Here is a 27,007-nt window from a genome sequence, read left to right on the forward strand (position 1 = left end):
TATATATTGCGATATAGGCAACAGCAAGGCACTATTCTAAGTAAAGGGCATATGTAAGGTAAATGTGCCTCTATCCGTTTTAACTGCAACGAGAGCGAGAGAGAGGGGAAAAAACGCACAGTGCTTCAGGCATGCATCCATGGCATAGGCCCACATTCGATCCTAGCACATACCCCCTCCGCTCTACCCTATCGCTCTCTCCCTTTCCTCGCACACCCTCCCCTTCCTTTCTTCCGTAGGTGGGCGGTGCAGCGAGGCAGAGAACCGCCTCCGCCACGATGCTGTAGTAGTACTCTGGAGTCGTTTACTGACTTTATGAATGAAGGCAGGGTTTCCTCCGAACAGCAACTCCGGCAGCTGCGGTTTGGGGGGGAGGTGTGTCCAGGATAGTCACCGAGTGGACACAGGGAAGCGACACGGAGATAAATTCGATCCGTCTTGCATTTGGCGAAATTGTAGACATGTATAGAGGACTGTAGATGTTAGCTGCATTTGCTATATTGTGCAATTGCGTTGTCAGCTGTTAAACTGCACTGTAGTCGCACAATCAACCTTTTGTCTAACCACAGTCGTGATACAATCAGCTGTATAGTAAGAATCATCCCCCCCCCCCCCAAATATCATAATGATGCGTGGTATACACAATATGCAGAGAGATGGGGTAGACTGTTACATTAAGTTTATTGTAGTCAGGTTATGACGCATAATGGGCAACCCTGCCGATGTTTTCTGGTTTGTTCTGGTATAAACTGCCCTCTGTGTTTCGTCGTAGTAATTGGGCGTTGTCAGAGAAAGATGGCCGCCCACTTGCTCGCTCACATGGTCGTGAGCCTTCGGGTTGTGTCATTTGCTGTGAGCGAACCCCAAAATCCGGCTTTATGAATCTCCTATAGTACAAGGAGCTTGCATTAGCCATACACGTAGACCCATGTGTTTACTGACAAGCATGTTGTGGTAAGAAAAAACAGAGGTTATGTAGGCTATTTTGTTTTTGTCCTGCAACACATTCGTCACGAAAACGAACGTAGTCTACATTTGCCCATCTGTAAATGAGCTCTTGACCGCGTTTCCCTCCCCATGCGTCGCTCTGTGGAAGGAAAATGGTAAATATTGTTGTTTAGATAAATATAGTTAACTAGTAATACTAGTTTAATATTTAACTAGGTTTAATAGTCTTGCCTATACCAATGACGAACCCAACACGTTAGCGTGGTTATATTTGACCATTCCTGTATCGAGGTGAAGGCTTCTCATTACACTTCACACTATAGCCAATGTGTCTAGATGAAGGAATAGGTCAGTAGGGATGTATGTTAAAGATCATTTAAAATAGGGGCCTAGCCGTTTCTAACACCTGTCAGTTTGTGGTTTGTGGTTCTGCAGAGGCTCTGTTGATTTGAGTGACAGATTCTTGTGCTAATGAGGAAATTAATCAGATCGCTCAAGTCTAGCTTCGGCTTGACTATTCTGCAGTTTGTTATTTAACCTCAAAAGAGGATGACTGTGATTTCGTGTTGCTCAGCAGGAACAAAAACCTATCAAAGCAATACATAAGTCAATAATAAAAAATAACCTACAATATTCCAATAGGGTAGGCCTACTTGAAGAAAACACGTACGCCTAGGCTAGATTATGTCTTCGGTACTTGGACGAGTTTTTCCTCTGGTTTTTCGATAGCCTATATATAGGCTAACTACTTGAAAATGCAACAGTAGGCATGTTTCGTAAAGAAATTAAGTATCAATAGATTTAGGCCTACACGTAAACACTGAGCATTTTTACGTAGTAGCCAAAATCTACAATGAAAGGTGACAGAAGATAGAAACTGTCTTCTTAACTCAAACACGTTTCTTAACTTTCAGACCTCCGTTATCTGTTTACAAAGATTTGGGATAATTTCATGCTGTAGCCTATTATTAACCAACCTGATTACACTGATTTGTACGCAAGTATAACAAAACTGCGTAATACAGCCTAAGTTAATAAACTGTCACTGACTAAAAGCAAAACATTTGCGCAATCATGGCATTTCGGGCCACAATTGAGTTGACTAGGCTATTCCTCTCAAACGCCGCCCATATCATGCAGACCCTAGACTGCACAAAATGGCGTTCACTGGAGAGGCATGACAGGAGAAGGTTCAAAGAGGGAATGGCTTCATTATGGGAAAGGCTGCACTGTTGAGTCAGGCTGTGGCTGGGGGGGAGGGGAGGGGGGGGGGGGGCGTGCATGGTCTGTTGGAAATAACTGGGCTTTAATAAACTTGGGTGTGTTGACTTTTAAGAACTATAGGCCCACGCCATGTAGATACAGTGTTGCATGCGGGATGACTTCAGTGTTGGCCATTATCAATAAAGCTTGCACACTGATGATATAGAGCTCACTTTGTATTGTGCGTACACAATACAATCATGTGCCTGCATTGCTCTGAAAATTGAATTATTAAGAACAATATATTTGAGTGTTTGAACAAATATATATATATAACAAATAACTATTGGAAGTCGAACGAGACTGTACACATCACCTAGATTGCATTCGCTGTTGCTGCGTCCAACAAAATGGAAACCGTTCAGGCTGCCATCTTCTGGTTGCGCGTGGATCACGGAGGAGCTAAGCGTCAACTTTGACCCAGAGTGAATGCCTGTCCTCGCCCCACTTCAACATGAGCTCCAGAGTTGTTGATGTGCGTCGTGTTAAAGTTCCTCTTTCTGTAGCACCCACCCAGCTGAAACGACCATCCCAGCTTTTAGGCAGAGTCGTGCAGGCCATGGCGGACGAACATTGTAGACTGCCGAAGTAAAAAACCAACCTGTTTAGACTGTGCTCCGCAGCTTCACCAAGCACCACGTGCTTGTGTGCATTTACCATGGAATTATACGTGAATTGTAGAACTGGTCTGGCAATATCACGAGAGTAATGGGAACAATGTAAACTGGAATAACGACAATCATCCGCCATTAAATTCCACAGTTAAAGTAGTTCTGTCGTACTCACGCACGCTCGTTCAGGTGTTGATGTTAATGAATCGCTTTCTATACTGCTATTATAAGTTACTTAGGCACTCATTTAAACATATATTTACTTTTGATACATCCAAAACGACCATATACATAGTCTTTGTGGAAATACTAAATGTTTAAATGACCTTTTTAGTCATATACAGGCCACATTCATGGCCTCATGAAATCAGTGAAAATGAGCAGTTGGTGAGACGATTGAGCAGTTGGTGTGATTGCATAGTGAGATGGTGCGTCCCCCCTCCTGCAAGCCTGTTTTGAAGTGAGGAACAGCCCATCCCCCCTCCGTCGGCTGAAACCGCAGGGCCCTTTTGAACAGTCACATTGTTTGCTGCCCCTCACCCCTGGCCCAGCCTGCCCTCCAGCCCTCCCCACAACCCCAAACTGGAGCATTCCCGACCCTCTTCGGGGTCAGAGGTCGCTCTGAAAGGCGGAGGTCTCTGCTCCATCGGGCTGGGATGACGGGAAAGCTTGGTTTCTCTCCGGTTGGAAATCCTGGGATTTGGAGAGTGGGAGAATGAGGGCGGGGTTAATGTGATAGATCTGAGAAATGATGGAAGGTCATAATACTAGAGAAATATAATGGTGAGAAACAATTAGAATGGAGAGGGAGAGAGAGGGACAAGAGAGAATTTGGAAGTATGTTCTTGAGGTAATTATACAGAAGTGTGTGTGTGTGTGTGTGTGTGTGTGTGTGTGTGTGTGGAGAGGGGGGGGGGTTACATATCCTGACTAATGTGAGACGAGATCCTACAGGTTTGTGTAGCTTGCCTTGTGTTCGAGTACCTACGGGGTCTATGAGAGAGGGAGAGCGAGAGAGAATATAGAATTAGAGTAAGAAATGTAAAGAAGTACGTGTGTGTGTGTAGTGTGTGCGTGTAGTGTGTGTAGTGTGTTGTAGGCTGTGGGGCTCTACCCTGACAGTAAGGCCTCTGCCATCCTCTTCTCACAGATCCGGTCTAGTAGGAACACGCACACACAGTTTTAAAATAATGTTTTCTTCTATTAGTAGGCTATTTGTGTTACATAACCATATGCGACAGGACATACCGTATATACATAAACACAAGTGAAACACCTCAACGTGACTATTTTTTATACAACACTGATTTATTATAAAAACTGACCTTGTGTAAGTTGAAACACACACAGGCACACAAGGACATTCATAATGGGTAACACCAGAAACAGTCCTATCAGCGGTACGGCCAGAGAGCAGAATGACGGTGACTCGACGTTAAATATTTGATTTGGAGGATGTTCATTAGTGAGCTAACCCTGCCTGGAAGCGAGCTGCAAAGTATGCATCTATCTAATGTCATGACATCAGACATCATGACATCATGACATCGGACATAACCCCAGGTCAAATGTGTGACGATGCAAAGTTAGGTGCAACATGAACAACACTTGCTTCCTTCCTCTGAGACTTCACAGCAGTTTAACGTTATCATTCCGTCATTTCAATCCGTTCGTCACCTGACACAAACACAGTGTCGTGATTGGAAGTTGCTCAAGATGGGAGTTCCGTTCCAAACGACTGACAGAGCTTTAGCCGAGAGTCAATGAAGACTGTCGCTCTCCTACTGCATCAGACGCACAGGGATGCAAGTATGGCCAGAATCTTTAAATGGTATTAAATCAGATTCTGGTAGTTCATGGCAAAACCCATTCAGTGTTTGTGTTCACTTCGGCCGGCGGGGGAACGGGCTGAGGGGGGGGGGGGGCTGGGCGGAGGGGACGACTTCAGTGTTGCGTGCGTGTGACTGTGATGTCACCCACACGATGGCTGCAACGAGAAGCCTCTGCAAGCTCCTCTGGTTTCTCCCTTCCTCCCCTCTGCCCTCCCCTTCCTCCTCCCCTCTGCCCTCCCCTTCCTCCTCCCCTCTGCCTTCCCCTTGCCACCCTCCTCCTCCTTGAGTCTGGCTATTTAAAGTGTGGCGTACAGTATCACATGCACTCCAGGGGTCGAGGGGCGTCCACTGGCCTGCAGTGTATTGCACCCCGGCCTAGAGGGAGCGACAGGCAGAGAGAATCAAACGCACCCCATCTGGGAAGCTGTTTGGGTTGCCCCTTTGCACATTGCCATTGACAATGAAATATTTAGCTCAGATTTTATGCTTGCTAGATAGTTCTTATTAAATATTAACCCATCACTTCTCCTCTGCTTGGAGCTTTGATGCCAGATGGGGTGTTCCGAAGACTAAAGTGTCCTTCAGGAAGATGTTGGTGTGAGTTGTGCAGATCTAAACATTGATGGATCGAAATGATTTCTTTTTCGGGCGCCGCTGGTCTGGTTTGCGTGGAGTGTGTATGTTCCGGAAGGTCTAGACCTGAAGATCCCCTAGACGATGATGTAGAAACCAGAATCCCACTTGTCTCCTTGACTCTTGTCACACTTAACATCTCAAAGTCTTTCTCCAGCTCTCGTGATCCAGAACCCTTTTGGAGGTCTTTCTATTTCTCTCTCAATCGATCACATTTGGAAACGTACACCTCCTGAAATCTCAAGCTATTTAAACGTACTGTCCCAACACAATGTCAGCAGGCTTTTCACACGGTGGAACAACAACGTCAACACGTTGCGGAAGATTTCACAAATCGAAGCTTCCACGTGCTCCAGAGCTGTTGCTGTAGACGGGAGGAAGAAGTGTGATGTAGCTGTTGTGCGATTTCCCTGTTTGTCATGCTAACTCTACACCGGCACCGGTCGTATCCCACCTGAAGACAATCTTCCCTCGACAGTTTGTCAACCTCTCCACCTGTCTAGCTATCTCGCTTTCCATCGTTCGGCTTTCTAGAGAATGCGGGCAGGCAGCCACGGCGTTGCGTTGCGTAACCCCTGTCGTGTGTTTTCAAACGCCCGTCCCTTCAGCCTGTGTGGCACACGGCCAACCAAGACGAACGGGTTGACAATGTCTCCGTCTCGCCTCGCAGAACACAGAAGGGGCAGAGATGGAGAGCTTGTCCTCTCCCCCCTTGTAGAGGATGTTCAAGACTGAGAAGTGCCGGTCAAGGAAAACCTGTTTAAAGCGTTTAAAGACCTCTAACGGAGGTGGGCGAGAGGCCGCAAACGAGACTGGCAGGAGGAACCCCGACAGACGGAATGATCTAGTGGGAGAGATGGGGGGGGGAGGGGGTGGTCGGTGTCGAGCGCTGTGTTGAGGAGCAGCCGTCGTGGTGCAGAGTTGCGCCTGCTGGAGTCTCCCATGAGCCGCCTCCCGCCGCTGGCATTAATGCCACAACCACAGGGTTAATGCTGCATCAGCATCTCCCAGGCTTGCAGGGTGACCTTTCACCCCGATGTACAGAGGGGGGGGGGGGGCACTGGAGCCAGGGTCTGTGTGTTTTGAGCTGTGTGTGTGTGTGCGCGTGTGATGCCTATCAACCCAAAAACCCAGGTAGGACATCGCTCAGGGGGGGGGTCGACCTGTGTTCGCTGGCCTGGGTAGACGCTGTGAACACTCCTCTCTCTGGCTTGTCCTGCCTCTCGCAAACCAGCACGCGAAAATGAAGAACGATACGGATCAAAAATAGGTTCTCGGTTTCCCCGCTGGCGAGCCGAGCAGATCTCTGGGAGGAGCAGGGACTGAAGGAGCAGATCTCTGGGAGGAGCAGGGGCTGAAGGAGCAGATCTCTGGGAGGAGCAGGGGCTGAAGGAGCAGATCTCTGGGAGGAGCAGGGGCTGAAGGAGCAGATCTCTGGGAGGAGCAGGGGGACTGAAGGAGCAGATCTCTGGGAGGAGCACGGGCTGAAGGAGCAGATCTCTGGGAGGAGCAGGGGGACTGAAGGAGCAGATCTCTGGGAGGAGCAGGGGGACTGAAGGAGCAGATCTATGGGAGGAGCAGGGGGACTGAAGGAGCAGATCTCTGGGAGGAGCAGGGGCTGAAGGAGCAGATCTCTGGGAGGAGCAGGGGGACTGAAGGAGCAGATCTCTGGGAGGAGCAGGGGGACTGAAGGAGCAGATCTATGGGAGGAGCAGGGGGACTGAAGGAGCAGATCTCTGGGAGGAGCAGGGGCTGAAGGAGCAGATCTCTGGGAGGAGCAGGGGGACTGAAGGAGCAGATCTCTGGGAGGAGCAGGGGCTGAAGGAGCAGATCTCTGGGAAGAGCAGGGACTGAAGGAGCAGATCTCTGGGAGGAGCAGGGGGACTGAAGGAGCAGATCTCTGGGAGGAGCACGGACTGAAAGAGCAGATCTCTGGGAGGAGCAGGGGGACTGAAGGAGCAGATCTATGGGAGGAGCACGGACTGAAGGAGCCGTGTGGCAGGGTTAGCATCCACACCTCTGACGGAGGGATACACACACTTTAAATACATCTCGAAAATCCCAGATTCTTTGTGTGAAACTCTTTGAAAGAGATGGAGGAGGCAGTGGGGGGTAATGAGAGTGTGTGTGTGAGTAGAATAGGAGTGTGTGTGTGCGTGTGTGTATAGACCGGGAGAGCGGAGTGTTAAGTGGAGGGAGGGTTGTGAGGGAGGATTGGAGGAAGCTTGGTCTCAGCGGCTGGCCTCCCCCCCAGCTTCTGTATGGTGACGAGGCAATAAAGAGGACAATATACGGCTCTTCTGGGTGGTACACGCCCTCAACTCTACAGCGTCACATTGAGAGTGTGTGTGTGTGTGTGTGAGAAGTAGTTTTTGTGGTCTCAAACCTCTCCACCTATATTTGCTAGTAGTTATCAAGATACTGATCCAGTTGCTTATCTGGACTCCTGGGAGTGGTCTGCATTGACTGGCCAACTTGTAATCTTTTCTCTCTCTGTCCTACCTCCTCTCTCTCTCTCTCTCTCTCTCTCTCTCTCTCTCTCTCTCTCTCTCTCTCTCTCTCTCTCTCTGTGTGTCTCTCTCTCTCTCTCTCTCTGTGTCTCTGTGTCTCTCTCTCTCTCTCTCTCTCTCTCTCTCTGTCTCTCTCCCACTTGTAATTAGCTTAGAATGCCATGTAGATATACAGCCAGACTGCGGGAAAATACTTTTACAACGCGCACACACAAAAAGCGCACACTGTCATCAGTACCTCGCGATGATAATAAAATGGATTTCCACTCATTAAGTACATCAATCCTGGCCATTTCCATGTCAACAAAAACGCATAACAGTTTTCCTTTGTGATATAATTGGGGGGAAAAACAGTGTTTCTTTTGCTGTAATGATTGACACCGATGTCCACCAATGAGATGGGATTAGTATGTGTCATATTTACATTTTGGAGTTGGTCTCTAGGCAAAGTAATGCGTGAGTGCCACAATACCACCCCTGCAGTCAACTACCAGAGTGGATGCAATTAGCTTAGCTTTTCAATTAACTTCACCGGATGTAATTGGCGATTAGCCGGCACCTCTGTTATGGGCTGGAGAATGGCGAGCAGGCGTTTGAATTTGTCAAAACGTGTTTAGTTCTGCGTAAGAATGTAAACACAGAGAGAAGAGAGAGTTTGCGCGTGTGTCGTTGCGTCTAGCTCGTTCCTGTGTGTGGGGTGAGTCATGACTCGCTAACACGAGACATCAGACGACTTTTCTGTGCATGTTGTAGCCATCTGTGGGTCTCGCAAGTCATGATATTACGTCACCTCCTACACTACACGGGCCATGGATCTCTCAGGGCTGTGTGATCTATAGAAATAACCCGTAATCACACCGTCTGGATCCCACAGGAGGATCAGATTGCATTCAGCCTGGTCCACCTGCCCAGTGGATCAGTCCAATATGTCTGGGTGACTGGATGTTGTCCGTGCTTCTGCATAGCCACGCTTCATGTGGTTCCCCGGCGCTCTGTAGGAGCACATCGTCAGGAGGATCTAGAGCACAGGGACCTGTTCTGCTGGAAAAGAGGCGCCTTGTTGAAGTTCCCCTCGTCTCTCCCCAACTCCCTCCTCTCCTCTCCCTCCCTCCCTTCCACCTCTACCACCTGCTATCTCCTCGACCTCCTCCTCCACTTCTCTCCCTCTCTGGACCTCCTCTCTCTCTCACTACCTCCTCCCTCCACCTCTCCTCTCTCCCGCTTTACTTCCTCCTCGCTCATCCGCTCCTCTCCCTCCTCCTTTCTTCCACCCCTGTCCCTCCTTCTCCTCCCCCCCCCTCTCTCTCTCTCTCTCTCTCTCTCTCTCCCTCCTTTCTTCCACTCCTGTCCCTCCTTCTCCTCCCCCCTCTCTCTCTCCTCCTCCCTCCTTTTGCTGCGAGTCTTCCCACTCCTCTATGCATTGAGAGGAAGTTGGCTAGCAGTGGGTGTGTGGGGGGAGGGGAGGGGGACGGGCCCTGCCTGCCTGCGCCGACAGAATGAGCTCCTTTGGAAGCCTTTTGTTTCTCTCTCTCTTCCTCTCTGTTTCTCTCTCTCTTCCTCTCTGTTTCTCTCTCTTTAAAGTCTCCCTATCTCTCTTTCTCTTACTACATCTCCACCAACCCCCCAATCCCTACCCCCACCCCAAGTTACACTGAGATTTGGCTTCTGATTGGCTCAGCCCATGAGAGGGTGGAATTCAACAGGAAGTGGCCCCGGATAAAAACTTTTTTAGGTAAAGCAGCGTTACTTCCTGTGAGCCTCATTTCCTGTCTGACCTCTGACACCGTAAGGACCCCACACAATGTAGGGGCTTCGCTGCAGCGCGTGCGTGCGTGCGTGCGTGTGCTAGCATGCTACCTGGCTGTGAGGTGATTATCCAGCAGTGTTGTTTTGCCCCTGTCCTTCAGACGTACCCTCATGCCATGAAACCATCCGCGTTCGAGAAACATTCAGCACGTTGAGAGTTCAATATCCCTGAAGGTTAAGCCCAAGAAACACCACTTGTTTCTCGGAAAGATAACCAAGTCTCTTACATTTTGTGCATTTTAAATGTGAAGTGGTGTGTGTTCTTTTGTGTGGACCTACGTGTGTGTGTGTGTGCCAGATGCAACTTTTGCTAGATTGCATGTCTGGGTGCGTGTGTGTGTGTGTCTCTCTGGTTGTGTGTGTGTGTCTCTGTGTGTCTCTCTCTGGGTGTGTGTCTCTCTGGTTGTGTGTGTGTGTCTCTGTGTGTCTCTCTCTGGGTGTGTGTGTGTGTGTCTCTGTGTGTCTCTCTCTGGGTGTGTGTGTGTGTCTCTGGTTGTGTGTGTGTCTCTGTGTGTCTCTCTCTGGGTGTGTGTGTGTCTCTGGGTGTGTGTGTGTCTCTGGGTGTGTGTGTGTCTCTGTGTGCCAGCAGGAATCCAGGCAGACATGTGGGTGTGTTTGTTTTTGAGAACATGAAGTGGGTGTGTGTGGGTGTGTCTGCTGAGTGTACAAATGTGCACGTGTGCAAACGTATGCGTGGGAGTGTTTATTGTAGATCTCCTTGGTGTGTGTGTGTGTGTGTGTGTGTGTTAGTGTGTGTGTGTGTGTGTGTGCGCTGGGGGGCATAGAGGCCTCACATGCTAAGCACATGGGGCTGATTGAGAAATGAAACTGCCTCAGTCTGCGCGCGCTCTGACCAGGGGAAGAGGGCGCTTCAATTCTCCCGCAACATCTCGCAGCCTCCCTTTTCACGACCCGCCACATCTCCCCTCGCACGCAGCGCCAAGCGTGGGACACACCGGCCATCACCATATCCATCCCCCGTCTGTCTCTCCGTCCTATCGCTATCCCTGTACCCTTTGTTCCGTTCCTCATTCGCGTCTCTCCTGCTCTTATCCCCCCCCCCCACCCCCGCTGTTCCTCCTCCCACTCCTCCCCTGCTCTCAGACACTTCCATTCTTCCAGTCGGTCAACCTTTGTGATACATTTGTTTCTCTCGCTCTTCTTCTTCTCCCCCTCCTGAGGGACAATGCTCCCCCTCCCCACCCCCCAGGCCCCCCCCCAGGCCCCGGTCCCAGGCCCTTTCCCGACGGCTGTAAAGAGCCGTAACCTCTGACCCCTGCCACAAGGCCAGTGTTGCCCCTCCTCCTCCCCCCCTGCCCTCCTCTTCGAGACTTGCTACACATCGGACTTGGAGAGCAGTCTCTAAATTTTTGATATGCCAACGTGTCGCCCCATAATAGGCGCACGTACACAAGGTGGGACGTTATTGGACGTTTTGGGCCGAGGGGAGGTGATATGTAAATGCTCGACTGAAATGGCGCCGTGCTGGACCAGGAGAGGTTAGGCCCGGGGGGGGGGGGGGGGCCGCCATGTTGTCGTCCCTTCCACTCATCCATCCATCCATCTTCCCCCGCCCCGCCCACCCTTGCCCTGTCACCATGTCGTCCGCCAATCAGATCCCTGGGAGATGGCGGGCAGGGATGTTCTCGGTTCAAGCTGGTTCACATTTGGCGTGGGGGCGGGTGGAGGGGAAGATGGGAGTTGGGGGCTGGGTACAGAGGAAGGCTCATTGATGTATTGATTGGCATGACGGAGACTTTGATGGGTAAATGGTTTCTTTAAGCGGGGGAAGTTGATGGGTGGGTTTTCTTGCCTGACTGAATTTTGCGCACTGGGTGGCCTCCCCCCTCCCCCCTCCCCCCTCCTTCACAAACACACTCTCTTATGGCCGAACACGCCCCACCCCCAGCAACCCAGGTTTAAATCTCTCACCCCCATTCAGAATATCTCCCCTCCTCCCCCTCCTCCCCTCCCCCCTCCCCTCACATGAGGGGGTGGAATTCTCGGTCGCCACGACGCAGGCTGATTCAACCAGCTTACAGCAGGAAGATCCTCAAAATGGGGGAACCTGAGGCTGGGTCCAGGTAGTCCTCTGTTGTGAGGCGGAGATGGTGGAACGTAGTTCCAGAACCTTGTTTGGCGAGGGCTTCCAGTGGGCCGGAGGTTCTAAGACGCCACCCTGCTAAGACGGCGAAGCGCCACCCTCGCACTTCACCAAACCGACCTGCTCCACCTCCAAACGCCAACGTCCAAAGACTGCCGGGCCGTCGACAACATGCCCCGTGAGCCCCTGATGCCTGGGAACATGTTGGGCTGTTTGGGTTTAGCCCGTCGCTCTCTGGTGATTGGCTCTTTCCCCTGGGAGCGGAGACGCAGGGTTCAAAGGTCACGGGGGAGGGGTTGGATGATGGATCATCCCTTCCTTAGTCCTCGAGCGGACCTTGATGGAGCCCCTGCCCCCTGCCCCCCCTCGCCCACCTAGCAGCTCCCCCTGCAGGCTAACTCGGGTAGCTGTACCCTGAACTGGAGGTCAGCGGTAACTCTGCAAGGACGACTCCGATAACCTCCGATAACCTCCGATAACCTGGCCCAGGAAGTGGCTTGAGTAAGAGGGGCGGCTCAAGTCCAAAGGTGATTGGCTGAGAGGATTCTGCTGAGAGGAGGGTGGAAGAGAGGCGATGGCCCACTTCCTGCTGAGGAAATCCTCGCACCCGTGTCAGGAACACTGCGTACCTGCAGAGTGTGGAGCTGTGTTGGCCTGGCTCAGCTGGCAGGTCGTGTGGAGCTGACTGGGCTTGAGGGATCGGAGATCTAGTTGGCCATCTGACCACAGCACAGCACCTGTTGGTGATGCGCGCTGGAGAGATTCTGATAGTTTTACAGAGGTGGTGTCCCTCTCCCTCCTCCTCCCCTCCCTGCCTCCCTCTCTCCCTCCTCCTCTCCTCCCTGCCTCCCTCCCTTCTCTTCCCCTCCTCCCCTTCCTCCTCCTCTTCTTCTTTCAGTCGGACTGTTTCTCTTTCACTCTTCTCTCCCGCTGTCACACTCTGTTCCATTCCAGAGTCGCGTGCTGCTCTGCTCCCTCTCTCTCTCTCTCTCTCTCTCTCTCTCTCTCTCTCTCTCTCTCTCTCTCTCTCTCTCTCTCTCTCTCTCTCTCTCTCTCTCTCTCTCTCTCTCTCTCTCTCTCTCTCTCTCTCTCTCTCTCTCTCTCTCTCTCTCTTCTCTCTCCCCCCTCTCTCTCTCGCTCTCTCTCTCTCTCTCTCTCTCTCTCTCTCCTCTCTCTCTCTCTCTCTCTCTCTCTCCCTCTCCTCCTTCTCCTCCTCCCTCTCTCTCTCTCTCTCTCTTTCTCTCTCTCTCTCTCTCTCTCTCTCTCTCTCTCTCTCTCTCTCTCTCTCTCTCTCTCTCCTCTCTCTCTCTCTCTCTCTCTCTCTCTCTCTCTCTCTCTCTCTCTCTCTCTCTCTCTCTCTCTCTCTCTCTCTCTCTCTCTCTCTCTCTCCTCCCTCTCTCTCCCATGTCTTGGGTGGGTTCCAGGGCAGCTGGCATGGTGTTACAGCTGTCGTTAGTGTCCGCTTTCAATATACGCTTTCTCTCCCCCCCCTCGATCCAGCCAACACGCACACGCACGCACACACACGCACACACACACACACACCTCTGAGTCCACGCCAGCAACAGGCAGGGGGATATGCAAGCTGGCAGAAGCTGGGGAGCTGAGCCACGTCGCTCATGTGCACCGAACCAGCATGCTAAGACCTGAAACACAAGACCAGCAGTTGGGTGTGTGTGTGTGTGCGTGCGTGCGTGTGTGTGAATCCGTGTGTGTGTGTGTGTGTGTGCCAGCTTTGACAGCTTGTCATAACTTTCAATGCTTTGACGGTCAGTGCAGCAGAGCCCATCTTTGGTGTCAGATTATTTCCGGAGAGCTACTCTGCTGTTTGTTTCTCGGATTGTAAAATCTAGAACCCCCTTCACGATCGTCTATTTAACCAGCCTACTGGTGTTAACAAGTAGAACATCACACTGTTTATGATGGGAGGCGAGTTTGAAGTTACAAAGGACCTCCTTTATGTATACCCGTAAATAACACTGTGTTCCACATGTTGTCCTTTTTGCTTGTTTTGAAACTTGACTTTGTATATTCGTGTGTACCGTACTGTGTAGATATGTAAGTTGTGTTTTCTAACAGACCCTCCCTCTGTCTCTCCCTCTGTCTCTCCCTTTGTCTCTCAGGACCAGGAAACTTCAGATCAGAAACATTCCACCACACCTGCAGTGGGAGGTGAGTGTAGGTCTCTTTCACAAATGCCTTCAACACCCTGGAGCTAACCTGCAGAGCCCAGTTAGCATGGGAGCACAGCCCTGTTCATGACCAGTGAGACTAGATACACCCGACCCGTCCAAATATCCACTGAGGAGCAGAGCAGCTGGGGCTGGTTGCTGGACCATGACATCCCAGGGTCTGTAGCCTCAGAAAACACCCCCATCACCCCCAGCCCGTCCACCCGTCCACCCCCCCCCCAGGTGTGGAACAGTCGCTGCAAGTTGCACCACATGTCTGACTGGAAGCCCACTAATGACGCCAATTAGCTTAGTCCTGTTGTCGTGGCGGTAGCATTTGTTTGATTGATGCCTGGGACACGAAATCAGCAACCTGCTGATTCCTGCTGATTACCTGGGCTGTTACCTCAGGGGCGGTTTGTTCTGCAGCATGGAAGACACATACCAAGGCAAACAAACGCACGCCATCAATAACAAATGAAAATACCGACGTTTGAAGAGAAACCTCAACTTTTGGGTATTTAACTTGAGCAGAGTGATGGCACATGGGGCAAAGGAAAGGTGGATGGGCTGGGAGAGAGGAGGGAAGGTGGATGGGCTGGGAGAGAGGAGGGAAGGTGGATGGGCTGGGAGAGAGGAGGGAAGGTGGATGGGCTGGGAGAGAGGAGGGAAGGTGGATAGGCTGGGAGAGAGGAGGGAAGGTGGATAGGCTGGGAGAGAGGAGGGAAGGTGGATAGGCTGGGAGAGAGGAGGGATCAGGTGTGCGCTGAGAAGATGTGCAGACACGTCCTGCTTACCTGAACAGGGAGAGGAGTCTGGGGGCTCCAGTCCTGCACGACCACTGTCTGCTGATGTGGAAGATGATGGAGGGTGGAACAAGTCTTACTGCCCGTAGACTGGAGGTCGACCTGGGTACCTGCCTGTCTGCGTCCTTCACCAAACACCCAACGCTGAAGACAGGGACACTGTAATACTCACTTGTTGGGGTGCCTCTCTGAGGGAGTGTGTGTGTGTGTGTGTGTGTGTGTGAGAGAGAGAGTGTTCTGGTGTAGGCTGGCTGTAACAGCAGGCTGTGTGTGTGTGTGTGTGTGTGTGTGTGTGTGTGTGTGTGAGAGAGAGAGTGTTCTGGTGTAGGCTGGGTCTAACAGCAGGCTGTGTGTGTGTGTGTGTGTGAGTGAGAGAGAGAGTGTTCTGGTGTAGGCTGGCTGTAACAGCAGGCTGTGAAGGTGAGCCAAGGCAGCTCTCTCTCGCTCGCTCGCTCGCTCGCTGGCGGCAGCACCAGATACCAGCGTCTGATTGGTCGGGTCGTACTGGTGCTGACCACACGAGGGAGACGTCTCCCAGTGTAGCTACAACACACCGTCTTTGGGCTGCGCTTAAGAGCGCATTAGTGAGATAACCGAGGAAGAGAGTATCACCAAGTAAATGCAACCTATTTCTCGAGTCAAACTATTAGGCAGGCTGTGTTTGTGTGATTGTACATACATGTGTGTGTGTCCACACTAACAATCTCATCCTGCCCCAGGTGCTGGATGGGTTGCTGGCGCAGTATGGAACCGTGGAGAACTGTGAACAAGGTATCTCTCACTCTGTCTCTCTCTCTCTCTCTCTCTCTCTCTCTCTCTCTGTCTCTCTCTGTCTCTGTCTCTGTCTCTCTCTCTCTCTCTCTCTCTCTCTCTCTCTCTCTCTCTCTCTCTCTCCCCCAGTAGAAACCTCACTTCGTCAGTACTGCTAGCCAGCAGAGTGTCGGCCAGCTAGCCCCTCACTCTTTACACCTGCTCCAGGTGGTTAGATCAGTACAGGACATGCATGTGAAGAGGGATATTATAGTCTGGCTCAGGGCGGCAATGCTGCCAAGGATGTTACAACCTCCACTCATATCTGTCCCTCATTCTTCCTTCTCTTTTGTCTTTCGCTCTCTCTCTCTCTCTCTCTCTCTCTCTCTCTCTCTCTCTCTCTCTCTCTCTCTCTCTCTCTCTCTCTCTCTCTCTCTCTCTCTCTCTATCCCTCTCTCTCTCTCTCTCTCTCTCTCTCTCTCTCTCTCTCTCTCTCTCTCTCTCTCTCTCTCTCTCTCTCTCTCTCTCTCTCTCTCTCTCTCTCTCTCTCTCTCTCTCTCTCTCTCTCTCTCTCTCTCTCTCTCTCTCTCTCTCTCTCTCTCTCTCTCTCTCTCTCTCTCTCTCTCTCTCTCTCTCTCTCTCTCTCTCTCTCTCTCTCTCTCTCTCTCTCTCTCTCTCTCTCTCTCTCTCTCTCTCTATCCCTCTCTCTCTCTCTCTCTCTCTCTCTCTCTCTCTCTCTCTCTATCCCTCTCTCTCTATCCCTCTCTCTCTCTCTCTCTCTCTCTCTCTCTCTCTCTCTCTCTCTCTCTCTCTCTCTCTCTCTCTCTCTCTCTCTCTCTCTCTCTCTCTCTCTCTCTCTCTCTCTCTCTATCCCTCTCTCTCTCTCTCTCTCTCTCTCTCTCTCTCTCTCTCTCTCTCTCTCTCTCTCTCTCTCTCTCTCTCTCTCTCTCTCTCTCTCTCTCTCTCTCTCTCTCTCTCTCTCTCTCTATCCCTCTCTCTCTCTCTCTCTATCCCTCTCTCTCTCTCTCTCTCTATCCCTCTCTCTCTCTCTCTCTATCCCTCTCTCTCTCTCTCTCTCTATCCCTCTCTCTCTCTCTCTCTATCCCTCTCTCTCTCTCTCTCTCTATCCCTCTCTCTCTCTCTCTCTATCCCTCTCTCTCTCTCTCTCTCTCTCTCTCTCTCTCTCACTTACTTAGTGAACACAGACAGTGAGACTGCCGTGGTGAACGTCACATATGGAACTCGGGAACACGCCAGACAGTAAGTCATCCCTTCTCCTCTCTTCACTCTCATCCTCTCATCTCACTGTCATCCTCTCCTCTCACACTCCCTCTTTCTCTGTGGACTGGCCATCACACCTGCTCCTTAACACACCTTGATCTTGTCTGACAATCTAAATCGATGGCAAAGTAGTTGGCAGCCTCACCTGTTCGCTCCTGAGCGGGGCTCCCCCGCCCTCTAGTGGTGATTTAGCACGACTGCAGCTGAGAGTGGAGCGCTCTCCCGTCGCGACAATGAATGAATAGACGACCATGAATCAAACCACCGTGCGAGTTAAACTGATCCACAAATGCCGCAAGTCAACTCCACCCTTAAATAGTCTTGAGGCAGTTCCCCCAGCACAGTTCACTGACCTGGCTGTCACCAGTTACGCTGAGGCGTCTGGAGGGAAGAATGTTGATGGATTCACTCTCACTGGAGATCCGATTGGAGGTGAGCGATGCTCTCCATAGTAACGGCCCCTCCCCCTCGCCCCCACCAGAGCGATCCAGAAACTCAACGGCTACCAGTTTGAGAACAACGCCCTCCGGGTCTCCTACATCCCCGACGAGAACTCCGAGATGGACGCGGGCCGCGGCCCCGACAACGGTCGCCGGGCTGGGTACGGGCCGCGCGGCCCCCGGGGCGGCTCACCGTCGGGCATGCCCTCCAAGCACCAGCACGCCGACATCCCCCTGCGCCTGCTCGTACCCACCCAGTACGTGGGCGCCATCATCGGCAAGGAGGGAGCCACCATCCGCAACATCACCAAACAGACCCAGAGCAAGTCAGTAGAGACACCTGAGCTGTCTGTCTGTCTGTCTGTCTGTACCTGAGCTGTCTGTCTGTCTGTACCTGAGCTGTCTGTCTGCCTGTACCTGAGCTGTCTGTCTGTCTGTTCCTGAGCTGTCTGTCTGTCTGTCTGTCTGTCTGTCTGTCTGTCTGTCTGTACCTGAGCTGTCTGTCTGTCTGTACCTGAGCTGTCTGTCTGTACCTGAGCTGTCTGTCTGTCTGTACCTGGTCTGTCTGTCTGTACCTGAGCTGTCTGTCTGTACCTGAGCTGTCTGTCTGCCTGTACCTGAGCTGTCTGTCTGTCTGTTCCTGAGCTGTCTGTCTGTCTATACTTGAGCTGTCTGTCTGTCTGTCTGTCGGTCTGTCTGTCTGTCTATACCTGAGCTGTCTGTCTGTCTATACTTGAGCTGTTTACACGTTTTACACAGGACTAGTCAGAAGTCTTTAGCGAGGTGTTGGTGGGAGGTGTTGAGGATGAGCGTCTGGTCTGATGTGCTTTGTGTCCTCCGGGCTCCCAGGATCGACGTCCACCGCAAGGAGAACGCGGGCGCGGCTGAGAAGCCCATCAGCATCCACTCCACCCCAGACGGCTGCTCTTCAGCCTGCAAGATGATCCTGGATATCATGCATCAGGAGGCCAAGGACACCAAGACGTGAGGCCCGCGCACACACACACACAAACCGCTACAAACACACACCGCTACACTCTCTCTCTCTCTCTCTCTCTCTCTCTCTCTCTCTCTCTCTCTCTGTCCTACCTCCTCTCTCTCTCTCTCTCTCTCTCTCTCATACATACACATTTTCACACACCATCAAGGTCAATGATGAGAGATCATGCACCACGCTGATGTCGTGATGGATTCTGATCCTGGCTGAGACTGAATCGTCAGTGTAGACACTGTGGTGGCCACTTAGCCACTTGGATACACACACACACCACCACACACACACACACCACCACACACACACACACACAGTGAGCATAAGGGAGTGAGGTTCCTCCATGGTGTGTGTGTGTGTGTGTGTGTGTCATGGTGTGTGTGTGTCATGGTGTGTGTGTGTGTGTCATGGTGTGTGTGTGTGTCATGGTGTGTGTGTGTCATGGTGTGTGTTGTTGTGTCCAGCGCTGACGAGGTCCCTCTGAAGATCCTCGCTCACAACAACTTTGTCGGCCGTCTGATCGGCAAGGAGGGACGCAACCTGAAGAAGGTGGAACAAGACACCGACACCAAGATCACCATCTCCCCGTAAGACTCTCTCCCTCCCTCCCTCCCTCCCTCCCTCCCTCCCTCCCTCCCTCCCTCCCTCCCTCCCTCCCTCCCTCCCTCTCTCTCTCTCTCTCTCTCTCTCTCTCTCTCTCTCTCTCTCTCTCTCTCTCTCTCTCTCTCTCTCTCTCTCTCTCTCTCTCTCTCTCTCTCTCTCTCTCTCTCTCTCTCTCTCTCTCTCTCTCTCTCTCTCTCTCTCTCTCTCTCTCTCTCTCTCTCTCTCTCTCTCTCTCTCTCTCTCTCTCTCTCTCTCTCTCTCTCTCTCTCTCTCTAAAAACACATTTTCACACACCATCAAGGTCAATGATGAGAGATCATGCACCACGCTGATGTCGTGATGGATTCTGATCCTGGCTGAGACTGAATCGTCAGTGTAGACACCGCGGTGGCCACTTAACTACTTCGATACAAGCAGGACATCTCGTTTCCGCGTGCAGGTGGAACAGCTGTCTGAATTGTATCTCCTCTTCCCCCCCCCCATCTCCCCTCTCCCCAGGCTGCAGGACCTGACCCTGTATAACCCAGAGAGGACCATCACAGTCAAGGGCCCGATCGACGCCTGCTGCCTGGCTGAGCAGGAGATCATGAAGAAGGTCCGCGAGGCCTACGACAACGACATTGCTGCCATGAATGTGAGTCCACACCGGTCCACACACACGCCAAGTACACGCCTAGTACACACACACACGCTGCATACATGCCTGGTACAAACACACACACACACAAACACACTGCCTTGTTGTTTACCTGTATCTTCTTTCCAGCAACAGACTCACCTGATCCCAGGCCTGAATCTGGGAGCTCTCGGTTTGTTCCCGCCCTCCTCCTCCATGGCCCCGCCCCCACCTGGAAACTCCGCCTCCGGCGCCCCCTACGGATCCTTCGGGGTAAGAGCTCCTCCCAGTGCTCCTCCCGTCTTGGCGCAGGTGGAAACCTGGTGCAGTTACGCTGTGGTCACGTTCACCAGTTTGGGGGGGGGGGGGGGGTTAGGGTTGGTAATGGCCCAGCAGGATCACGTTGGGTGAGGTTTTCTGTCAGGAAGTTACTGACAGGAAGTGTGCGCGCGCTGTTTGGCAGGCTCCGGAGCAGGAGACGGTGCACGTGTACATCCCTGCCCAGGCGGTGGGGGCCATCATCGGGAAGAAGGGGCAGCACATCAAGCAGCTGAGCCGCTTCGCTGGGGCCTCCATCAAGGTGGGGAGCCCGGTGTGTTCTGGGCCCCTGTGCTCCAAACACGAATCGCAGTTTCACTTCTGAGATCCCTCCTGTACCTTAACATGTGCTGTTGCGTTTGTCTTTCTCTCCCCCTCTCTCTCTCTCTCTCTCCCCCTCTCTCTCTCTCTCTCTCTCTCTCTCTCTCCTACCTCCTCTCTCTCGCTCTCTCTCTCTCTCTCTCTCTCCTACCTCCTCTCTCTCGCTCTCTCTCTCTCTCTCTCTCTCTCTCTCTCTCTCTCTCTGTCTCTTTCTCTCTCTGTCTCTCTTTCTCTCTCTATGTGTCTCTCTCTATGTCTCTCTCCCTCCCCAGATCGCCCCTGCAGAGGCTCCGGACTCTAAGATGCGCATGGTCATCGTGACAGGTCCGCCTGAGGCCCAGTTCAAGGTACGTGTCGTTCGGATGGCCTTGGTGTCACTCTCCTCCTCTCTCTCCTCTCCACTCATCTCTGCTCTTCTCTCTCCCTCCTCTGCCGCCCCCTGCAGGCCCAGGGCAGGATCTACGGGAAGCTGAAGGAGGAGAACTTCTTTGGGCCCAAGGAGGAGGTGAAGCTGGAGACCCACATCAAGGTGGCCGCTGCCGCCGCCGGCCGCGTCATCGGGAAGGGAGGCAAGACGGTGAGTGACCCCCCCCCCCCAGCAAGATCAGGGGCAGGCCTAGGGACTCCTAAGTTATTGAAGTTATTTAATAAAGTTGTATTTAGTAAGCATCAGACAGACAGCTGGATGGCCTCATGCAATGCTGCCCTCTCCCCTCCTCCTCCCCCCTCCTCCTCCCACCTCCTCCTCCTCTCCCCACCTCCTCCCCATCATCCCCCTCCTCCTCTTCCACCTCCTCCTCCTCTTCCACCTCCTCCTCCTCTCCCCACCTCCTCCCCCTTCTCCTCTTCCACCTCCTCCTCCTCTCCCCACCTCCTTCCCCTCCTCCTCTTCCACCTCCTCCTCTCCCCTGCTCTTCCCCATCCTCCACATCCTCCTCCTCTCCCCACCCCCTCCTCATCTTCCACATCCTCCTCCTCCTCTTCCACCTCCTTCTCCTCTCCCCTCTTCCACCTCCTCCTCCTCTCCCCTCCTCCTCTCCCCACCTCCTCCTCTCCTCCTCCTCCTCCTCTCCCCACCTCCTCCCCCTCCTCTTCCCCCTCCTCTTCCACCTCCTCCTCCTCTCCCCACCTGCTCTTCCACCTCCTCCCTCCACCTCCTCCTCCTCTCCCCACCTCCTCTTCCACCTCCTCCTCTCTCCTCCTCCTCTCCCCACCTCCTCTTCCACCTCCTCCTCTCTCCTCCTCCTCTCCCCACCTCCTCTTCCACCTCCTCCTCTCTCCTCCTCCTCTCCCCACCTCCTTCTCTCCCCACCTCCTCCTCTCCCCTCCTCCTCCTCCTCGTCTCCCCACCTCCACCTCCTCCCCGCAGGTGAACGAGCTGCAGAACCTCACAGCAGCGGAGGTGGTGGTGCCCAGAGAGCAGACCCCGGATGAGAACGACCAGGTCATCGTCAAAATCATCGGACACTTCTACGCCAGCCAGGTCAGGAGAGATCCCACTTGCTCCGCCACAATTCAAATGTGGTCCTGACTGATTCAAATGGTTTTTTTTTTTCATAAAAAATGTATACTGGTCTTTTTCTTGCAAGGTAGGTTTGCTAATGCTACTGTAGATGTTGCATATCTATATTATGGTGGCCATGTCAGTCGAGACTGAAAATGTGCATCATGTGACCTCTGACCAATGGTGTTGTCCCACCTCTCATATTGACCAATGGTGTTGTCCCGCCCCTCACAGCTGGCCCAGAGGAAGATCAGGGACATTCTGACTCAGGTCAAGCAGCAGCAGAAAGGGGGCATGGGGGGCCAGGGTTCCCATCCCCAGGCCCCCTCAGAGATGGGCCCCCCGCAGGGTCTGTCGCAGGAGTCCCAGCCGCGGAGGAAGTGAGGGGGCGGGGCCTAACCTGACGGACGGACAGAAAAACAAACGAGGGACAGACGGAACGACACACGGACCCAGCGACAGAGAGGGAGGGGCGAGAGACACCGAGTCAGAGAGGGAGGGGCGAGAGACACCGAGTCAGAGAGGGAGGGGCGAGAGACACCGAGTCAGAGAGGGAGGGGAATGCCCGCGAGGAAAGGGAAAAAGTTTGAGAAAAAAATAATACAAATAAAAGGTGAAATGAATTGAAAAGAGATTGAGGCAAAACATTATAAAAAAAAAAAATTAAAAAAAAAAGAGAAGCAAACAAACGGAGGAAACAGATAGCTTGAGAACAGAGACCAGATGCCAGGCCGGAGTAAGTGAGTGGCTGTGGATGGGAGGGGGGGGGGCCAGGCAGCCCCCTAGTGTGTGTGACTCAGGGGGAGACTGTGTGTTAATGAGCAGAGCGGGCGGTTCCATGCGGAGATGGCAGCCGTTTCTCGTGTGAGCTCAACGACCTCCCCGGCGAGGGTTGGGACGGAGGGAGGCGGCGGTGCCGTCGGCTCTCTCTGTGTTCTGCCTGCAGGGTTCCATGTCGTAGCTCCACACACCAGGGGCGTCTCGCCTCGCCTCGCGCCCTTGCCGAACCCTCCACCATCTCTAGCCAGTCCTATATTTTAAAGGTGGTTTTTTTTTAAACATAGAGATATATGTATAGAAATGTTTATTCAGAGCTATTATAAATAGAATGCAGTGTAGGGGAGGTGGGAGAGAGGGCGGGGAAGCCAGCGTGGGGGAGGGAGGGTGGGGGGTCAGGGGACCAAGCGATGACCCCAGCCCGCCGACGGTGAGTTTAGCAAAGGAGCCGCAGTTGTTAACACAGCTCTTCAACTCCTCCTGTGAAGAGCCACAGAGGAGCCCCCCCCAAAAATACAATAATAGTAAGACGAAAAAATATGAGGTTGTAAATATAATCTTCATGTCAAGTTGAGGAATGCTGCGTCGCGACCCCGCCTGTCCGCAGGAGGGGGTGGGGGGGCTCTCCTCCCGTCTCAGGTCCGCCGGGGGCGGAGCCTGCGTACGAGGCCCCGCCCCCGGCGGCTCCACCCCCTCGGCCACGAGGCGGCACGCCGGCGCAGCGAGAGTTCAGTAAGGTAGCCGAGGCCGTGGCTAGCCCTGCAGTTGTATTGCAGAGGCTTAGCTCAGGTGGAACAAGAACAGCCACCAACACAAACAGCCTGCCATGCTTGCTGGCTAGCGGCTCACTCCTGCACGGCATATTTTATATATATTATATATATATGATATGTGAGTTAACCCGGCTCCTTGGGGGGGAAAGAATTGAAGGTGAGAAGGATGTGTGTGGATGGTGACACCGGGGTGAGATGTAGCAGTCCTTGCAGTAATGGACAGACAAGGCATGTCTGAAGGTCATCTCGTTTTCCCCTCTGCGATGCTCCAGGTACACCAACTGGTCTAGTGGGTCCAGCAGGGGAAGGTGTTCCGTCTTTCTCACCTTTTAGGAAAGAGGGTAAAATCAGATGAAGGGGCGTGGCTTCCTCGTTTTCTCTCCCTGTCCGCTGAGGGCATGCAGGTGAGGCCTCCAGACTCCGCCCACAGACGATGGGTGTGGCTGAAGCCTGGAAGTTCTCACCGATATTAGAAAAGATTAGAGAAGAAGAAATTAAAAAAGAAAAACCTACCTCAGGGTATTGTTACCTCAGTGTTCCGAACTTTTGTCTTTTTTTTTTTTTTTTTTTTTGCTTGCTGATGTTTTATATGAAAAAGCTGATAGTCCTGAATATCTTTTATTTTTTTAAGGAAATTGGTATTTTTTTTTAGGTTTTGTCTTGTTGCTTTGATTATTTTTTTCTGTTTTTTTTGTTGTTGTTGTTGTTGCTGTTGAGATGTTTGCTTGAGTTCAGTGGCCCAGAGGTGAAGTCAGAGATTTCAAAATTAGCAGAGGGGAGAAGAGTGGTTAAGTCTTGATGTCTAGATCACCTCTGAGTCTCATTGAAGTTTGATTGGAGCATTCGGTCTTCTTATCAAAGCATTGGCCAATAGGGAGTGGTGTTGTTTCGTTACCAGGGTTTCTGGACACAAGCAGGTCCATTCCATAAATTTGGTCTGGCTTTAAATCACTCCACAGGGGAGAAAGTAAGATTTTGACGTTGTCAAAAGAATATGATTATATGTTTGTCATACAAGCTTTAATTTATAATACCGCTAAACTAGAATATTGAAAGTCCAGTTGTAGGGGGTTAAAACAAGTGTCACCTCCTACACTGGATGAAGTCAGGTTTTTAATTTCTTTGAATAACTCCCCTGGATGCGGCAGTGCCTGCTGTGTGTCTAGGGCCCCTCTTCTCTGTATCATAATGACATCATAGTGCGCCGATTGTTTACCTGCATGTGAGCGTGTCGAAGTTAACTGTGGTGACTATGCCAGAGAAATGTATATTTAAGACTGAAGGGCATTCTACCTGAGCCCTGGCTCTGATATCAAACACTGAATGTGAATATTTATTACCTCTGTGCATTGACCAGTTAGCCTCAACCCTCCCTATGGCCTATGCCGGTTTGTGAGTCTGTATGTGTAATAGTTGTGTGTGTGTGTGAGCACGGGAGGGAGAGAGAATGATAGAGAGCGCGTTTGGGGTGTGTAAGTGTTTTCTGTTCATTGGTTTAAGTGTTTGATTTTGTGGGGGGAGTGGTGGGGTGTAGAAAAAGCAGAAAAAAGTGCGAAGAGAACCTATGGCCTTGGTCTGTATTTCAACTGACCGAGGAGATTCAAGAACCTCCAAAAAATGGGAGCAAAAAAGCAAGAGAGTTTAAAATAATCCACTAGGATTTAGATTTAACCTGTACATAAGATGTTGGAAACCCGTTAACAATACTTTTGTATTTTTGATGAAATAAATTTGGAAAAAAAAAAACTAGAAAAAACTAATGGAATATAGGTGAAGAGTTCAGCTTGCCTGGTGACATCTAGACACTGCCAGATTCCACCGTTCTTACTGCCTGCGTTTTTCACCAGACGGCAAAGCCAGGCTGGTCAGGGTTTTCCCATACTGTACCACTCTACCATCAACAGGTCAAAGTCTATTCTATTGTTTATGCTTCCATTTTTATCGAGATGGCAACTGTTCGTGTGAGCTTCACTCACAGGTGTCTCACTGACCCGTAACAGAAGAGGTCTTTGTGGCAGTTATGTGTGTGCGTTCTAATGTCTGCACTAGTCTACATTTAAAGGATCGAGCCAGTGGTCTTGTATCCATCTGCTAAGCTAGCGCTGCTACAGGAGAAGAGCCACAGACTGTAACTCACACAAGGTTTGAAGTTCCCCTTCCCGCCGTTTCCGACTTTTCCCTAGCCATAGAGCTCTGTTCACCAACACCAAGACACTATCATGGATTATTCAGACTGCAGCCGATTTTGTTTTATTATTCTTTTTATTTTATTATACAGCAAGCTATATTTGGACATGACATCTGGTTACGTACTGTTACACTAATTGAAAAATGTCAACGACAACTATTGAAATGACCGAGAACCTCCAGGAATGTTTGAAACTTGATGCAATTTAGAAAGGGGCGCATAAGAATAAAGAAGGGAGAGAGACAGAGGGGGGGGAGAGAGAGAGATAGAGAGAGAGAGAGAGAGATAGAGAGAGATAGAGAGAGAGAGAGAAAAGGGGAGATGGGCCAGTCTTACGGGGAAGGAGGGAGGGAGGGCGGGAAAGGTGGGTGTTATGTCAGAAAAAGAGACGGTGTGTTTGACGTACAAAAATTGCCTTTTTGTGTTTGGTCACTTGAAATGCAACTGTAGATTAAGTCCAATCATAGTGGACTTGATATCACACACACACACACACACAATGTCTCGCCCTTCAATCCTTTTGATTTTCACAGTTCTCCTCTCTAATTTGACTCTTAACATCTCCTCTCTGCCTTTAACCAGTTTTTATTTGAGTTTTGTATTCCACAGAATGAGTAGGGTGTATTTTAATTTTATTTTTTTCGTTTCATTTTTGGAGTTGGGGGGGTTCCTCTCCTCCACTGGGCACCTCAGTGTTTGCTTCCTCATCTGTTCAGATGGTTCTCCTTTTATTTACTATAACTTTTACATTTCTTTCTCTTGCTTTAGTTTGGAATATAGATAATTTGATCTTTTGATCACATTTTAATGCACAGACTTCTTAATAAATAAAATAAAAAAAACAGCTACTAAATAAGATGAAATACTAACATGTAACTCATTACATGACCTAAGTAATAACTGTGCCAAACGGGACATTTGTTTCTGTTCTCTTAAGAGAGAGAGAAGGATCCGGTGGTTTGGTGTGTACCGGTAGACTGCAGGGAGGGAGAGGCGGCGGTGGCGTCTCCCCTTCTTGTCCTCGTGTACACAGAGAAACGTTAGAAACACAAACCCTGTAAACGCTCCTGGTCTGTGGCAAATGCAAATGGCTCACTATATACTGCCCACATTCAAACCCCCCTCCAGTCAGAAATCCAAACGGATGTCCTCTCGTATGCAAACTGTGCATGATAGCCTGCTGAGTTGTAGTCACGCCACAACATTTCCCAATTGGCTTGTGGACTTTGGATTCAGATCTTCACAATTGAACCCCAGTAATAAGTTGCAATATTCATTCAGGCTCCCCATCTAAGCTTAGGTTGGCATGTTGACGATAGACCCGAGAGAAGCGGTGACTTTTGAAACAAAGATGCACACCCCAACCTTGTTAGCTTTGGCTCATCGTTGGATGACTCCATAGAGATGGGTGCTACGAAGACGAAACAACCTCACACATAACTAGGAACGCTACCTCAACACTCAGCCATAAGATTGTTATTATGATCAAAACCAGACAAGAGCCACAGTGCATGTTACAGTCTAGTTTGTCTCTTTCACTTTAATTTATTTTCTTTCTTTTCTTTTATAATTTTACTTTTTGGGTTTTGAATTTACCTCTCCGGCTTAGAGTTGGGCCTGTAAAAACGAGATCACGGTTCGGGGAGTGGAGGGGAGGAGCAGGAGGGCTACAGCTGTGTGGCGGTTTGTTAGTTTCATCTGTCACGCTCCTCAAAAAATTCTTAGATGCTCATTTTGATCCGTTTTTATTTTCTATTTTAT

The 27,007-nt window shown here is 51.2% G+C and overlaps 1 protein-coding gene across 1 annotated transcript in view; it reads left to right on the forward strand.

Moving 5' to 3' along the window:
• Nucleotides 1–22,616, forward strand: part of igf2bp1 (insulin-like growth factor 2 mRNA binding protein 1) — a 37,855-nt gene extending 15,239 nt beyond the window's left edge. The window contains exons 3-15 of the mRNA XM_084678155.1: nt 13,831–13,879; nt 15,404–15,455; nt 16,640–16,694; nt 17,197–17,481; nt 18,005–18,139; nt 18,611–18,733; nt 19,248–19,383; nt 19,516–19,638; nt 19,829–19,945; nt 20,277–20,351; nt 20,450–20,581; nt 21,374–21,487; nt 21,743–22,616. Coding sequence (XP_084534281.1) covers nt 13,831–13,879; nt 15,404–15,455; nt 16,640–16,694; nt 17,197–17,481; nt 18,005–18,139; nt 18,611–18,733; nt 19,248–19,383; nt 19,516–19,638; nt 19,829–19,945; nt 20,277–20,351; nt 20,450–20,581; nt 21,374–21,487; nt 21,743–21,892 — 1,546 coding nt within the window. The 3' untranslated portion in view covers nt 21,893–22,616. The remainder of the gene's footprint in view (nt 1–13,830; nt 13,880–15,403; nt 15,456–16,639; nt 16,695–17,196; nt 17,482–18,004; nt 18,140–18,610; nt 18,734–19,247; nt 19,384–19,515; nt 19,639–19,828; nt 19,946–20,276; nt 20,352–20,449; nt 20,582–21,373; nt 21,488–21,742) is intronic.
• The last annotated feature ends 4,391 nt before the right edge of the window (nt 22,617–27,007 follow it).

The sequence above is a fragment of the Hypomesus nipponensis genome, chromosome 17 (genome assembly GCF_054491055.1).
Source record: "Hypomesus nipponensis isolate SF chromosome 17, ASM5449105v1, whole genome shotgun sequence".
NCBI lineage: Eukaryota > Metazoa > Chordata > Actinopteri > Osmeriformes > Osmeridae > Hypomesus > Hypomesus nipponensis.